The sequence below is a fragment of the Eleutherodactylus coqui genome, chromosome 1, assembly GCF_035609145.1.
Source record: "Eleutherodactylus coqui strain aEleCoq1 chromosome 1, aEleCoq1.hap1, whole genome shotgun sequence".
NCBI lineage: Eukaryota > Metazoa > Chordata > Amphibia > Anura > Eleutherodactylidae > Eleutherodactylus > Eleutherodactylus coqui.
Genome location: NC_089837.1, coordinates 517,902,267 through 517,918,910, shown reverse-complemented (window position 1 = coordinate 517,918,910; position 16,644 = coordinate 517,902,267). Strand labels below are relative to the sequence as shown.

The 16,644-nt window shown below is 40.1% G+C and overlaps 1 protein-coding gene across 1 annotated transcript in view; it reads right to left on the bottom strand.

The window, feature by feature from the left end:
- Window positions 1-12,946, bottom strand: part of DLG2 (discs large MAGUK scaffold protein 2) — a 469,593-nt gene extending 456,647 nt beyond the window's left edge. The window contains exons 1-2 of the mRNA XM_066588133.1: window positions 12,572-12,946; window positions 4,251-4,334 (exon numbers count right to left, since the gene is read on the bottom strand). Of these exons, the coding sequence (XP_066444230.1) occupies window positions 4,251-4,334; window positions 12,572-12,811 (324 nt within the window). The 5' untranslated portion in view covers window positions 12,812-12,946. The remainder of the gene's footprint in view (window positions 1-4,250; window positions 4,335-12,571) is intronic.
- Between the last annotated feature and the right edge of the window lie 3,698 nt (window positions 12,947-16,644).

Here is a 16,644-nt window from a genome sequence, read left to right as displayed (position 1 = left end):
AATTACTATAATACTGCCTCCTATGTACAAGAATATAACTACTATAATACTGCCTCCTATGTACAACAATATAACTACTATAATACTGCCTCCTATGTACAACAATATAACTTATATAATACTGCCCCCTATGTACAAGAATATAACTACTATAATACTGCCTTCTATGTACAAGAATATAACTACTATAATACTGCCCCTATGTACAAGAATATAACTACTATAATACTGCCTCCTATGTACAACAATATAACTTCTATAATACTGCCCCCTATGTACAAGAATATAACTACTATAATACTGCCTCCTATGTACAAGAATATAACTACTATAATACTGCCCCTATATACAAGAATATAACTACTATAATACTGCCCCCTATGTACAAGAATATAACTACTATAATACTGCCCCCTATGTACAGGAATATAACTACTATAATAGTGCCCCCTATGTACAAGAATATAACTACTATAATACTGCCCTCTATGTACAAGAATATAACTACTATAATACCGCCCCTATATACAAGAATATAACTACTATAATACCGTCCACAATGTACACGAATATAACTACTATAATACTGCTTCCTATGTACAAGAATATAACTAGTATAATACTGCCCCCTATGTACAAGAGTATAACTACTATTCTACTGCCCCCTATGTACAAGAATATAACTACTATAATACTGCCCCCTATGTACAAGAATATAACTACTATACTACTGCCCCCTATGTACAAGAATATAGCTACTGTAATACTGCCTCCTATGTACAAGAATATAACTACTATAATACTGTCCCTATGTAGAAGAATATAACTACTATAATACTGCCTCCTATGTACAAGAATATAACTACTATAATACTGCTCCTATGTACAAGAATATAACTACTATAATACTGCCCCTATGTACAAGAATATAACTACTATAATACTGCTCCCTATGTACAAGAATATAACTACTATAATACTGCTCCTTATGTACAAGAATATAACTACTATAATACTGCTCCCTATGTACAAGAATATAACTACTATAATACTGCCCACTATGTACAAGAATATAACTACTATAATACTGCCCCCAATGTACAAGAATATAACTACTATAATACTGCTCCCTGTGTACAAGAATATAACTACTATAATACTGTCCCGTATGTACAAGAATATAACTACTATAATACTGCTCCTATGTACAAGAATATAACTACTATAATACTGCCCCCTATATACAAGAATATAACTACTATAATACTGCCCCCTATGTACAAGAATATAACTACTATAATACTGCCCCCTATGTACAAGAATATAACTGCTATAATACTGTCCCCTATGTACAAGAATATAACTACTATAATACTGCCCCCTATGTACAAGAATATAACTACTATAATACTGCCTCCTATGTACAAGAATATAATTACTATAATACTGCCTCCTATGTACAAGAATATAACTACTATAATACTGCCTCCTATGTACAACAATATAACTACTATAATACTGCCTCCTATGTACAACAATATAACTTATATAATACTGCCCCCTATGTACAAGAATATAACTACTATAATACTGCCTTCTATGTACAAGAATATAACTACTATAATACTGCCCCTATGTACAAGAATATAACTACTATAATACTGCCTCCTATGTACAACAATATAACTTCTATAATACTGCCCCCTATGTACAAGAATATAACTACTATAATACTGCCTCCTATGTACAAGAATATAACTACTATAATACTGCCCCTATATACAAGAATATAACTACTATAATACTGCCCCCTATGTACAAGAATATAACTACTATAATACTGCCCCCTATGTACAGGAATATAACTACTATAATAGTGCCCCCTATGTACAAGAATATAACTACTATAATACTGCCCTCTATGTACAAGAATATAACTACTATAATACCGCCCCTATATACAAGAATATAACTACTATAATACCGTCCACAATGTACACGAATATAACTACTATAATACTGCTTCCTATGTACAAGAATATAACTAGTATAATACTGCCCCCTATGTACAAGAGTATAACTACTATTCTACTGCCCCCTATGTACAAGAATATAACTACTATAATACTGCCCCCTATGTACAAGAATATAACTACTATACTACTGCCCCCTATGTACAAGAATATAGCTACTGTAATACTGCCTCCTATGTACAAGAATATAACTACTATAATACTGTCCCTATGTAGAAGAATATAACTACTATAATACTGCCTCCTATGTACAAGAATATAACTACTATAATACTGCTCCTATGTACAAGAATATAACTACTATAATACTGCCCCTATGTACAAGAATATAACTACTATAATACTGCTCCCTATGTACAAGAATATAACTACTATAATACTGCTCCTTATGTACAAGAATATAACTACTATAATACTGCTCCCTATGTACAAGAATATAACTACTATAATACTGCCCACTATGTACAAGAATATAACTACTATAATACTGCCCCCAATGTACAAGAATATAACTACTATAATACTGCTCCCTGTGTACAAGAATATAACTACTATAATACTGTCCCGTATGTACAAGAATATAACTACTATAATACTGCTCCTATGTACAAGAATATAACTACTATAATACTGCCCCCTATATACAAGAATATAACTACTATAATACTGCCCCCTATGTACAAGAATATAACTACTATAATACTGCCCCCTATGTACAAGAATATAACTGCTATAATACTGTCCCCTATGTACAAGAATATAACTACTATAATACTGCCCCCTATGTACAAGAATATAACTACTATAATACTGCCCCCTATGTACAAGAATATAACTACTATAATACTTCCTCCTATGTACAAGAATATAACTTCTATAATACTGCCCCCTATGTACAAGAATATAACTTCTATAATACTGCTAGTCACAGAGACGGAAAAAGTCTATAGACTAAATTATTTGGCCGTTATCACAGTTATAGACTAAAATGTATATACTTTAATGGAAATTTAACTTAAGTTAAATTTCCATTAAAGTATATACATTTTAGTCTATAACTGTGATAAGGTTCTATAATACTGCCCCCTATGTACAAGAATATAACTACTATAATACTGCCCTCTATGTACAAGAATATAACTACTATAATACTGCCTCTATGTACAAGAATATAACTACTATAATACTGCCTCTATGTACAAGAATAGAACTACTATAATACTGCCCTCTATGTACAAGAATATAACTACTATAATACTGCCTCTATGTACAAGAATATAACTACTATAATACTGCCCCCTATGTACAAGAATATAACTACTATAATACTGCCTCCTATGTACAAGAATATAACTACTATAATACTGCCTCCTATGTACAAGAATATAACTACTATAATACTGCCTCCTATGTACAAGAATATAACTACTATAATACTGCCCCCTATGTACAAGAATATAACTACTATAATACTGCCTCCTATGTACAATAATATAACTACTCTAATACTGCTCCTATGTACAAAGATATAACTACTATAATACTGCTAACTATGTACAAGAATATAACTACTATAATACTGCCCCCTATGTACAAGAATATAACTACTATAATACTGCCCCCTATGTACAAGAATATAACTACTATAATACTGCCCCCTATGTACAAGAATATAACTACTATAATACTGCCCCCTATGTACAAGAATATAACTACTATAATACTGCCCCCTATGTACAAGAATATAACTACTATAATACTGCCCCCTATGTACAAGAATATAACTACTATAATACTGCCTCCTATGTACAATAATATAACTGCTATAATTCTGTCCCCTATGTACAATACTATAAGGGCCTTCTCATATTTTTTTAGTTGCGTAATATGCAGTACACAGCAAATATGTACGTGATATGTGTATTTACTGTATATGTTAAATCCACATATCCTACATTGGTATGTGGTACGCACGTAAGATGTACCAAAATAGGACATATTTAGTAAAAGAAACACCGGGAAATAGAAATAAATAGAATTTTAGCACGGTGTACTTCGTGTCTTATGTGCGAGTGAGCCCTAATACTGCCCTCTATGTACAGTAATATAACTGCTATCACACAGACTCATATTAGTTAAGATGTAGAACTGATCATCTCTATTCTACTATCCTGCAGTGTAAAGCATCATGTGAGTTTAATGAATAGAATTTCTTACCGCGTTTTCATGGAATGGGGTGTAGCTGACATAAGGGATTGTGTCCAGAGTATCCGTATTCACAATGATCGGTGCAGGGCTGGCCTGAAATATAGAAAATATAAAAGGTAAGTGAAAGATTCATAAAATATATAAAAATAGATGAGTCTCATTAAAAGTAATAGTGACCAAAAAACACACATGGGTAAAAAAGCTAAATATTATCCCAACATTGATATAGATATGCTTGTTTGCAGTACTTTCTTACCAGAGGTTGCCATAGCAACACCACGCATGAATTATTACGCAAATGGCAAATACAATCACTAAAGGGATAACCCATATGTGCTTAATGCAACCGGAAAACAAACAAATGCATAAAACAAAAGATAAAAATCTAGAAGTTAGGACCGTAATAGCCAGTAATATTCATAAATAAGCGAATGAACTTCTATTAGTCGTTACAACTAAGCCCCGACATGAGCTGGAGAAGGGCGGCAGTTTTCTTGTCATATTTTTGGAAGTATTTTAACTGATAGTCCATGTCAATAAGAAGATGTCCTGATCTCCTCCAATACAGGCGAGAATAGTACATTCAGTGTGCAGGGTCCGGGAATATCAAAAAGCACGCAGATTTGTGTCCGTGTGACCTCCAATATGTTTTACACACAATTTTTGCAACACATAGACTTTGTAAATATGACCGTGCAAGAAAATAAATTAAAGAATAGCTGAAAAACAACAAAAAAACACTGAAGGGGCTGACTGCCCCCTGATACTGCTTTTTTTTTTAACGGCTCAGAATGGTGTAAAGTAATAAAAGAAGCATCACTCACTGATCCCCGTCGCTCCCATTCCGATGCTTCCCTGGCCAGTCGTAGTTCCTGTTTCTTTCTAGATAAACTTGATCACTGTAGCCAATCATTGTCTGTGGTAGTGATGTGTTGATCACCATGGAGGCCAGTGATTGGCTGCACTGAATCATGATGAACGGAGACCGGTGGGAGACTGGAGTGCAAATGGCCCGGGGGTCGCTAAGGTGAGTCTTACTTCTTTTACTATTTTACACCATTCTGTTTATAGGGAACCTGTCACGTCCGCTCAGCACCATAAACTACCGCCCTTCTCTGGGGCATGTCAAGGCATGGGTGTTTAGACAAAGAGAACTTAATTTGTTCTCATTATGAAGATTAACTGCTATTACGGTTCTAACTGCTACATTTTCATGTTTTACTTTATGTATTTGTGTGTTTTCTAGTTACATTAAGTTAAAGGGAACCCGTCACGTCCCCACAACACTTTAAACTAAGGGGCCGTGATAGGGAGTCGAATGATGTATTTGTTTATACTCACCCGCTCCGGCCATCCAGCAGTATCACCTTGGTGAGGGTATACAAGACTCTACAAAGAGTCAGAGGGATACCTCTGGGTTGCGGGAGCGGGTGAGTATAAAACAATGTACCACCCAATTTCCTGTCACGTCCCCTAACAGTTACCTAACCTATGGTACTCTGAACATGACAGGTTCACTTCACAGTGGCTGGAGAATCAAAATATATATGAAGAGCCTCACAGGTTAGATCCTAAAATATAACCTTTAATGATTAAAAATAAAAATAATAAGGAAGGCTCACAAAGAGGGGGTAACTTTAACCCTCCGTGGACACTAGAACACTAGGTGCCACATGTGCCAAAGTGCCTAGGACTAGAGTGGAACCGAGCCACTACTGGGCAAATTATTGTGCATTGATCAATAATGTTCAGATCAAACACTAGACGAGGAGTGGATTTTATTACAGTTACTCAACAGGTAAAGGCCCCAAAGTGAGAAAATACGGAGACAGGAACCACTTGAGTAGTGTGTAATCTGTGGCTCTTGTCTACCTAGATTAGACTCAAATATGTAAAAATAACAACAATGGTTTTTCGTGGTTCGATGCGTTTCAGCCGTTTAATCAGCTCATCAGGAACCTATTATCAACCAGTTTGGTATGAAGATGATACTGGTAGAAACCACTTATTAGGGCAATATGTGCATGGTGCTATGCCGAAAAACCATCGGTATGCACCATACCCGTGTCAGTAATGAGCGTACCTAATGATCAGGGTGAGCTTTGCTAGCTGACCAAAAGGATGGGGTGGGGGTGGGGGGATGAAATAGTCCCAAACAGAATCCTTAGTCGAATATAACTCTTATAGACTCCTATCAAGCAGACGTAATGCTTAAAAAGAGCCTGCCTCCGCTAGCTGTATCTACGGAATAACAAACACCGGTACTGAGCTTAATGGCAACTGCCCCCAGTGGCTTGTTAAAGCCGCCTCAAAAGGTGCAGAATAACACCAACATAAAGAAAGCAAAAGAGAAAGGTCAGGCAGAAAACCCCCAGCCTTGATGGTAGACTGGAGGCACAGAAATCTGACTCTTTTCAGAGTCTAATGCACGTGTTCTCTATAACATGTCTATGGGAGAGGGTATACAGGACTCTAAAAAGAGTCACAGGGATACCTCTGGGTTGCGGGAGTGAGTATAAAACAATGTACCACTCAATTTCCTGTCACGTCCCCTAACAGTTACCTAACCTATGGTGCTCTGGGACATGATAGGTTCCCTTTAAAAGAAAACGTTATAATGAAAAGGCCAGATAATCCCTTTAAGTAAGAGCAATTGCTAAGGAGAAGGAGTGGAGGCTGTGAATTAGGAGAAAACAAACAATACCCCAGAGCTTTAAAAAATCACTGACAACGGTTACAACATTCTGTCTTCGGATATAGTAGGAAGAACAGCTCTTGAGCACAGAATGCTACTGCAAGAATATGCAAAATGAATGCGGTTTTATTATCTGAGAGGATATTAACTTTAATTTGAGGATCTTTAATTTTAGGCAAACATCACAATTTTACAATTCTTCACTCTTATTAAGCGGAATGTAAACATACTTTTTAAAAAAATCAGCTTTTTTTTTCTTATTGTCAATTTTTTAATTCTATATTTTAGGGTTATTTAGGGTTAGGATTAGAGATGAGCGAGCATACTCGCTAAGGACAATTACTCGATTAAGCATTGTCCTTAGCGAGTATCTCCCCGCTCGGAAGAAAAGGTTCGGCGGCCGGCGTGGGTGACAGATGAGTTGAGGCAGTGAGCAGGGGGAGCGGGGCTGAATCTTTGCTCCTGAGTGGGCAGGTACTCGCTAAGGGCAATGCTCGATCAAGCAATTGCCCTTAGCGAGTATGCTCGCTCATCTCTAGTTAGGGTCCATTCACATGGGACGACTGTTGGGTGCTTCAGGGCTCAACAGTCATCCCAGTGATAATCGGTCTTTTGTTTTCACACAGGAGTGAATATCACTCAGTAAATGGAGGCGGAGTAGGCCGGATACCGTTTGGTCCACCCACCTTCATTCACAGTAAATAGGCCATTGTTCATAGATGTACTAGTAATTATTAAGAAATTATAGTACCAGTGTTTCTTGTGGCGCAATGCGACACACAGCTGTGCTACATGGTACATCCATTATGATCCCCACGTCACACACAGCTCTACTATATCCATCCTGATTCCCACACATGACACACACAGCTCTACTACATCCATCCTGACCCACGCATTACACACACAGCTCTACTACATACATCCTGATTCCCACACATTACACACACAGCTCTACTACATCCATCCTGATTCACATACATCACACACACAGCTGTGGTACATACATGCTGATTTTCAGACATCACCAGCTCAGCAGACTTCTGAATACAGTGATCAGCCACTGCTCATGTGATCCCTGACTCCACTCACACAGATGATCACATGATGGTGATGTCATCATAGATCCTAGTTGCTGCTGCAGGTTTATCCAATATAAAGTACTTTCTACCAAACTGCACAATGGCTCCTCTCACAGCAGTGACGTCACCACGGGTCCTTCAGCCCACCGGATCTCTTTTACCAAACTGCACAATGGCTCCTCCCACAGCAGTGATGTCATCACAGGTCCTTCAGCCTACCGGATCCTGCTCCTGTCAGGACCGCTGAGTTGTGTCTGAGATAATAACGGCTTAGTTGTATTCTCATTTTGTTATTTTTGTCCTCTCATTCCAAGAGCCCTAACTGTGTTGCTCTTCTGTTGGTCAGGCTCTGTGTTTTATATATGTTGTAGGACCTGTCATGACACCACCAGGGGCGGAGTGATGATGTCACCAGGGCCGACTATGAGAAACACCCACACAATTGTCATTCAATTTTTATGCCTGAAGAAACTGAAGGACAAACGAATTATAGTTTGTCGTTCATTAGCCGCTAGCATTTGCACTTAATGGTCATCTCACGATCTAACGAGAATCTGAATGATGATCAGCCTGTGTAAAAGGGCCCTAACTTAAGGCAACCTTTCCCAGTTGAGGGTGCCTGAGCAATGAATTCCATAAGGGTCTGTGTAGGTGTTATTAGTTCTTGCTTGACTCTCAGATTTGCCCTGTGCCTGTGTACTTTGCTTTCCTGAATTCTGCCTTTGCGAACCCCACCTTGCTCTATGACTACAATTTGACTGCTTGCCACCTGTCCTAATCTTCTGCCCGGCTCTCCGTTTCACGCAAACTCATTGTTTCCTAGACTCAGCCTGTTATATCGACTATATCTCTGCCTGTCCCTATGGCACAATGCTATGGTGCCCTCCAACCTGTGCCAGCTGCCACTTCACAAAGACTTCTTCTTGGGTAATCACCTGATGACCCTGCATTGAAGACCAGATCCCCCAAAATGGGGTTAAAGGGTGAAAACCAGGAGACTCCCTAGGTGCAGCTCTTATAAGTAACCCAAGGTCAAATCAATCAGTGGCACAGCGGGTCAACATCTGCTGGTGACAATTGGGCAGACAATCATGTTGCTCGAGCTGCTGCAAAAGGAGTGTCAGAGATTTTCTTTACAACAAACACATGACAAGAAGTGCTATGAGCATGCTCTTCAACCTGTGTAGGGGGCAGGAAGAGGGGGGAGGCTGGTTTACCCAGAATCTATTATCCCTGGTGGGATCCTCTCTTATCTGCCTTCGGCTTCATAACATACATTTAGGTTTTACGTGTCATTGTATGGTAATTCTATCTATGTTGATAACGATATCTCGTGCACCGGTGTACGCAACAGCGATTTAGGAAATTATAAAATAATGTAAAAAATGATGACATTCATCTCAGATTGATGTAGCAAAAGCCATAATAACCCAGCAAAACAACTACATATCAATTCAACAGTAATTCCAAGAATAGGCAATATTTATTTTTGACAAAGACAATTTAACACCTGAGTCTCACAATAAGGCATAGTAAGAGCTGTATACAGCTATAATATAAGTGTATCATTGAGTATAACATCACATATACTGTTGAGCTCTAATTAAGACAAGCATAAACCTCGGTTTATTGACCTTTTATGGTGAAGCTCTGTTCTATATTGTTTTAAATCAAAGCATCTATCATTCTGCCAAATTGTTACAGACTAGCACAACAAAAATCAAAATGGGGTTCCGTAGGGGCAGTCTATTACTTCCTCAACTTCTTTATAGAAAGGAAAGACGGATCCCCCATTAAAAATGAGACGAGGAGCCACCATAAAAAGGAGAGGAGGAACACCCGTAGACAAGATGAGCTCCCACAGAAAGAAGAGGAGGAGCTCCTATAGAAAGTAGACAGGAGGAGAGGAGTACCCATAGAAAGGAGAGGAGGAGTTCTCATAGACAGGAGGAGAGGCACCCACAGAGGAAAGAGGTGTTCTGATTAGAGATGAGCAAATATACTCGTTTCGAGTAATTACTCGATCGAGCACCGCGATTTTCGAGTACTTCCGTACTTGGGTGAAAAGATTCCGGGGGGGGCGCCGGGGGGCGGGGGGAGGCGTGGCGGAGCGGGGGGTAGCAGTGGGGAACAGGGGGGAACCCTCCCTCTCTCCCTCTGCCCCCCACTCCCCGTTGCAACCCCCCACTCACCCACAGCGCCCCCCGAATCTTTTCACCCGAGTACGGAAGTACTCGAAAATCACGGCGCTCGGGCAAAAAAGGGGCATGGCCGAGTAGGTTCGCTCATCTCTAGTTCTGATAGAAAGTAGACAGGTGGAGAGAAGGTTCACTTATGGAAAGGAGAGAAGGAACAACCGTAGACAAGATGAGCTCCCACAGAAAGAAGAGGAGGAGCTCCTATAGAAAGTAGACAGGAGGAGAGGAGTACCCATAGAAAGGAGAGGAGGAGCTCTAATAGACAGGAGGAGAGGCACCCACAGAAGAAAGAGGAGTTCTCATAGAAAGTAGACAGGTGGAGAGAAGGTGCACTTATCGAAAGGAGAGAAGGAACAACCATGAAAGGGAGAGGAGGAGCGCCAATAAACAGGAGCAGAGGAGCACCCAAAGAAAGGAGAGGAGGCACACTCATGAAAAGAAGAGGTGAATCACCCATAATTAGAGGAGGAGAAACACCAAAAGAATGGATATAAGAAGCACCTATGGAAAGTAGAAGAGTACACCTATGCAAAGGAAAGAAGAAGCACAAATAGAAAAGAGAGGAGGAGTCTCCATGGAAAGTAGAGGAGGAGGACCCATGGAAAAGAAAGAAGGAGAAGCCATAGAAAGAAGGGGAGAAGCACCCAAGGAATGGAGAGGAGAAGCACCCATAGAAAGATAAAGAGTGACAACGAGGCCAGTGTCTCATTACTGCCACCTGTTGACACAAGTGAGTGAATTCTCAAACAGAATGTCTGCCATGTAGTTTGTTTTTATAAGATCTTATATTCAGACTTAAATCTTTTAATTCGTTGTATTATTTCCAGAGGAGAATGTAGGAGAGCTCTCTGTAAAGGCCTTTCCTAATGTCCAGGACCTCAATGCAAATTCTGTAACAGGGCCCCTACCTGCCATGTGCCATCTATAATACAAGTACCTTCTTCTGTGGCACTGGAACCTTTCGGCCCTATCAGACACAAGAGGTCCATGTTCACATGCTACTACATACTACTAGGCATTTTGGCTAAACATAGTCTAGGTTGGTCACACCAGAGGTGAATCAGACAGAAGGCCTCAATGTAACTGCTTTCCAGGGGCCTGAATACACTGGGAGCCAGCCCTAAGATTAAGAAGGCACTCCCAAGTAGATCAATGGCCCTTCATTTAGTCATCTGGGTGGGCACAGACCCCACCGCCCATGACATCTTTTAATGTAACATTTCATAATTTTGCCCAATAAGTATACAGCTAGATAGATGGATAGATAAAGCCCCTTGATTTCAAGAATTGCTATGTCATACTTCATTACTCCTGTGGGGGCACTGCAGAAAAATTGAACACATACTGCCAAGTTCCCTCACAGATTACAGATGATTGCTTGTGGACCCAGCAATGGGACACCCTGTGAGCAGCCTATACATTGTAGCAAAAAAGCACTGTCCACAGTGGACCACCCCCTTTGTGTCTACAGGACTTTATAGCTGATTCATGTATTTTTGTGTTAGGAGGTTGCGGTGATGAGTTTGCAATTTGGCTGCACCCATAGTGATATCACATTGTGTAAAATGACGGGTTCAGCTCTGCTGCACCATGAAACTTGTATGTATCAATGCGAGGACCATTCACACGGGTGGATTTTCCATCTGTATTCAGTCCGTATTTTTAGGGATGGAATACGAACAGCACACGGATCCATTGGATTAAATTAGTATATTTAGATGTGCATTTTTATGCAGACTGATGTGACGTAACAAAAATGGCATCGTGTCCTCTGTGGGTCTGTGGGCCTTTATTTTTGGATGCGTGACAAATGGGTGACACTCGGATGCAATATGATGTGAAAAAAAACGCACATACGCAGCAAAATCGTAAGTGACATGCAATGTAAAGCGGATATTATGAGTATATATATATATATTTACATGCAGTATATAGTTAGGATACAAATACCAACAAAACACGGAGTACAATATATAACATTAAAAAAACAAGAGATGTAGCAGAGCTACATTTGTCACCCAACCATTTCTGCTGTTCATACTAATGACTTATTGAGTTATCACAGTTTGCCTGCAGTCCTATAGAGAGCCACTGTCCGCAGATTGCTTTGACACACTGAGCTCCACTACATCTATACAGGAGAGCTGAATTTGTAACGTTACTTTTTGGGGACCTCTCTACTTGAGCCTTGTGATGTCATGCCGGCTTAAGATAATAAAGTAAGCTTATCAGCAGTCTTGTGAGAACCACAGAGAACATACTGAGGAGTCGAACCCAATGACAAACCCCGCACTACAACATCTGGCCTGACGGTACGAAGGTACAGTATTGTGGTCCTTAAAGCTCAGTACTTACCTGGATAGGGCTGAACCATCCGTGAGAATAGGGACAAGGTGAGCAACAATCCCTAGAAGAACCTGCTACTTTCTCCATGGCCCGGATGGGGCTTTTCTGACCGTTGCCCCAACGAGTGGTGGACGACCTTGGTTTATTGTAGGGGGATCCCATGGGGAAGTGGCTGTCAATATTTGGAGTATTCGGAAAAAGTCCCGGCGGTGGTTTATGCCAACCACAAGCACAGTGGGGGTCGCACATAATTGCTTTTGGAAGAAAGTTGAGCTGTGGTGGTTCTTTATGCTCCAGCAAGTCAATTGCCCATTAAGAAGATGATGGCATGATGGGCACAGCAACCCCAATGCCAACGAGGACACTCTAAATGAAGAGTTGCGCCTTGTCGAGGGTCTTTTTAGAGCGGTTCCTCCATGTGGAAAGCATTGCGAGGGCTGCACAGCAGCGTACACTCGTTCCCTCGTAGCTCTTCGTCAATACATGAGTCAACTCACAGACCAAGATGACTGAATTCCTGCTCTAGGCGGAAGCAATCAATGCTCGGCACAGCTGGGATACCAGACCATGCTATGTTTATGAACTACTTCTGCCAAAATGCAGCAGCGCAAAAAAAGGGGGGGCGGTGGTGGTTAATTTCGTAACCTTTAAAGAAAGAAAAAATGCCACGGTCCAAGCGTCAGCCTGATACAAACAGCCGGAGATAAACAGATGCCCAATGAGAAGATGAGTTTATGCAAAAGGAAGATTTGTTTCTGAAGGCTATGGAAAACATTTCTTAGCAGCGAGACCTTAAAGATCACTGTGCCATGTGCCGCTCGGGAGCAGAATGACTGAGATTCCAGTGTCACAATGAATCTATCAACAGAAATCACTCAACGCTAATTGCAGGGAGAATGTTGGGGGGGTGGGGGGTGCGCATGAAAGGACCAGGATTGATCCTATGACCACCGTGCACACAGTTCCGCCACGATAGTAAATATATGATATAGTGGTGTGCATGGAACAGTGATAGGCCAGTATATATTAAAATAAATTGGAATAACTCCTTATGATTGGGGTACTTGGTGCTCTAGAATGTACATTTGCATAAGAAAGTAAGTGAACCCTTTGGAATGACCTGGATTTCTGCATTGATTACTAATACAATGTGGTCTGATTTTTATCTAAGTCACAATTATACAATTATACAAATACTGCTAACTAATTTCCCCTACAGTAGGGAGTGCAGGGAGAGTGGCTTCTATTCAGCAGCAACATTTCTACTTCTGCAACACTGATGTGGAATTTTTTACAATTTTTCACTACAAATGTGTTTCAGTTCATTAGTATTTCTGGGATGCCTTGTGTACAAAACCTTCTTCAGGTCATACCACAGCATCTCAATAGGATTAAGGTCAAGACTCTGACTTGACAATTACTAAACACAAGTTATTGTTTGTTTTTTTTCAACCATTCTTTCGCTGACTTTTTTGTCTACTGTACTTTGAGTCGTTGTGTTATTATATCACCGAATGTCTCTTTGGCTTGAGGTCATGGATGTGGTCTGATTGTTTTCTTAGCCACAATTATAGACAAACACAATCTAACTACTAACACACAAAAAGTTGTAGTTTCCATGGTTTTTATTGAGCAGAATAAGTAATCATGCACAGTGCATGAAGAAAAAGTAAGTGAACCCTTGAATTTAACAATCTGTAGATTCCTCTCTAGTAGCAATCACCTACACCAAATGTTTTAAGTAGCTGAAAATAACATTTGTGCAACTCTGATATATATTTTGGACCAGTTGTCATTGCAAATGTGTTTTCGTTCATGAGGATTTCTGGGATGCCTTGTGTGCACAGTCCTCTTTGAGTCAGCTACAGCATCTCAATATGGTTAAGGTCAGGTCTCTGACTTGGCCATTGCAAAACACAAATCTTTTTAAAATCATTCTTTATCTGGTTTGCTTGTGTACAGTACTTTGGGTCATTGTGTTGTTGCAACATCCAGTGTCTCTTTGGCTTGAAGTCATGAATGTGGTCTGATTGTTATCTAAGCCACAATTTGAGACAAACAGAGCTAACTAATAACACGCACACAGTTGTATCAATCATGTATTTTATTAAGCACTTTGAATAATTATCCACCGTATAAGGAGACAAAGTAAGTGAACCTCTTTATATCTTCTTGCAGTCCTAATTAGATAAAAGATGTTTCAATGAAAAAGATAAGATTGAAAGTGCAGGGTTCACGGGTTCTCTACTCATTAAATAAAAGCCCACAAAACCTGGTTACTGACAACTCTGTTCTCCTCAAGGAAGATTTGTCTGTGTGAACCATGCCTTGATGGAAGCAACTTTCAGGGAATCTCAGAAGGAAGCTGGAAGTGACTATAAAATCATTGCTAAAGAACGAAGAGTACAGCAATCCATGCAGCGGTGTATATAGAAATTGTGGTTCTGCATAACAAAACTTAGAATTGGGCCCCTCCATATATAAAAAAATATATTAGAAGTAGCATATCTATAAAATGGTGGGTTTAGATACAAGGGCCAGGATAGGATACCTCTAAATGGTCACCATATAATAGATACCAGCTGTACATAGTGAAAGTGATTACAGTACATTTACCTCCAATGATCACAGGTGACATTTTCGCTGATTGGTGACATTCATTTTGTTCTTTATCTGGGTCTATACCGCCAGAAGACTTTCTCCAGCCATGCCTCATCTTAGTATGCCAACCATCCTGCTACTGCCCTCAATGAACCTCACAGTAACTCCCCAATAGTATTAATGCCCCCTCTGTGGCCCACCATAGTTCTTACTAGTGTCCCCTCTGTAGCCCAACATTGCATTGATATCCCCTCTCTGTGGCCCCACAAAAGGTAATTGAGTCCCCTCTGTAAATCCCCCTTCCCCTGAATGTCTCAGTTTAATTCCAGCTGCTCAGGACTCTCCTCTCTCACTCAGTGCAGGCTGCTCCGCTCCCCATTCTCAGCAGTACTACAGTGAGAACAGGAAGGAGGGGGAGCAGCCTGCACTGACTGAGAAAGTAGAGCACTAAACAGCTGTAATGTTAGACTTATGCTGCTAAACATTCAGGGGAAGTGAAAGCAAGTCAGAAGGTGAGGACAGAGCCATTTGTCCCGTGGGCCCAAAATTAGTCATATGGTCTGCCTACATGACTAAATCCGCAGTTAGATACAGTAAATACGAATGGAGAATATTCAGGACTGTTTGTTCTACTCTCTCTAGGAGCGGGTGTCCTGTTATTTCACTCAAACAGAACAATGGGCAATCCTAAAAGAGGAGAGAAAGAGCCCAACAGTAAAGACCTAAAGAAGATTCTACAGAATGCAAAAGCATCAGTTCATGTGTCTGCTATTGGAGAAACAATGAGCAAGTGTGGTGGTCATGGAAGGATGCGACGAAGGAAGCTGCTGCTGGCCAAAACATATATTTCCCCTGTCTCAAGTTTGCCCAAGATTTCCTGGATGTTCCACAATGCTTTTGGGAAGATGTTCTACAGACAGATGAGACAGAAGTGGAGCTTTTTAGCACAAATGCACAGCACTGACCTTAACCCTATCGGGAAGGTGCAGCATGACCTGAAAAGGACTGTGCACTCAAGGCATCCCAGAAATATATATGCAGTGACAAATGGTCCAAAAGTCTGCCTCAATGATGCAGCAACAGAATGTTGCTGCTGAATAGAAGCGGCTATCCCAGCCCTCCTCCCCCGTAGGGAAAATTAGGTATTACACAACTCCCACTAAAGGCACTGGAGGATGCATTTTGGGGGAAGCAGCTCCATTAAGAGACTGAACTAGTAGCAAACAAAGCTTTAAGAAAATCAATATGTTTAGCGCTGTAGTAGTTGTGATTCTTCATATTACAATGATGTCTTACAAAACATTCCGCTATGAATAATTGAACAGCTCGCTATTAGGAACACAAATGAAGTAATATCCTTGGCAGTATAGTACTACGGACTTGGCAATAGAAAGTGTTCTATAATTGCATTGCAGAGGATCTGAATATTGCTGGCATAAAAAAGGATGACGCATGTGTTTTACGGCGTTATAGTCCTTATT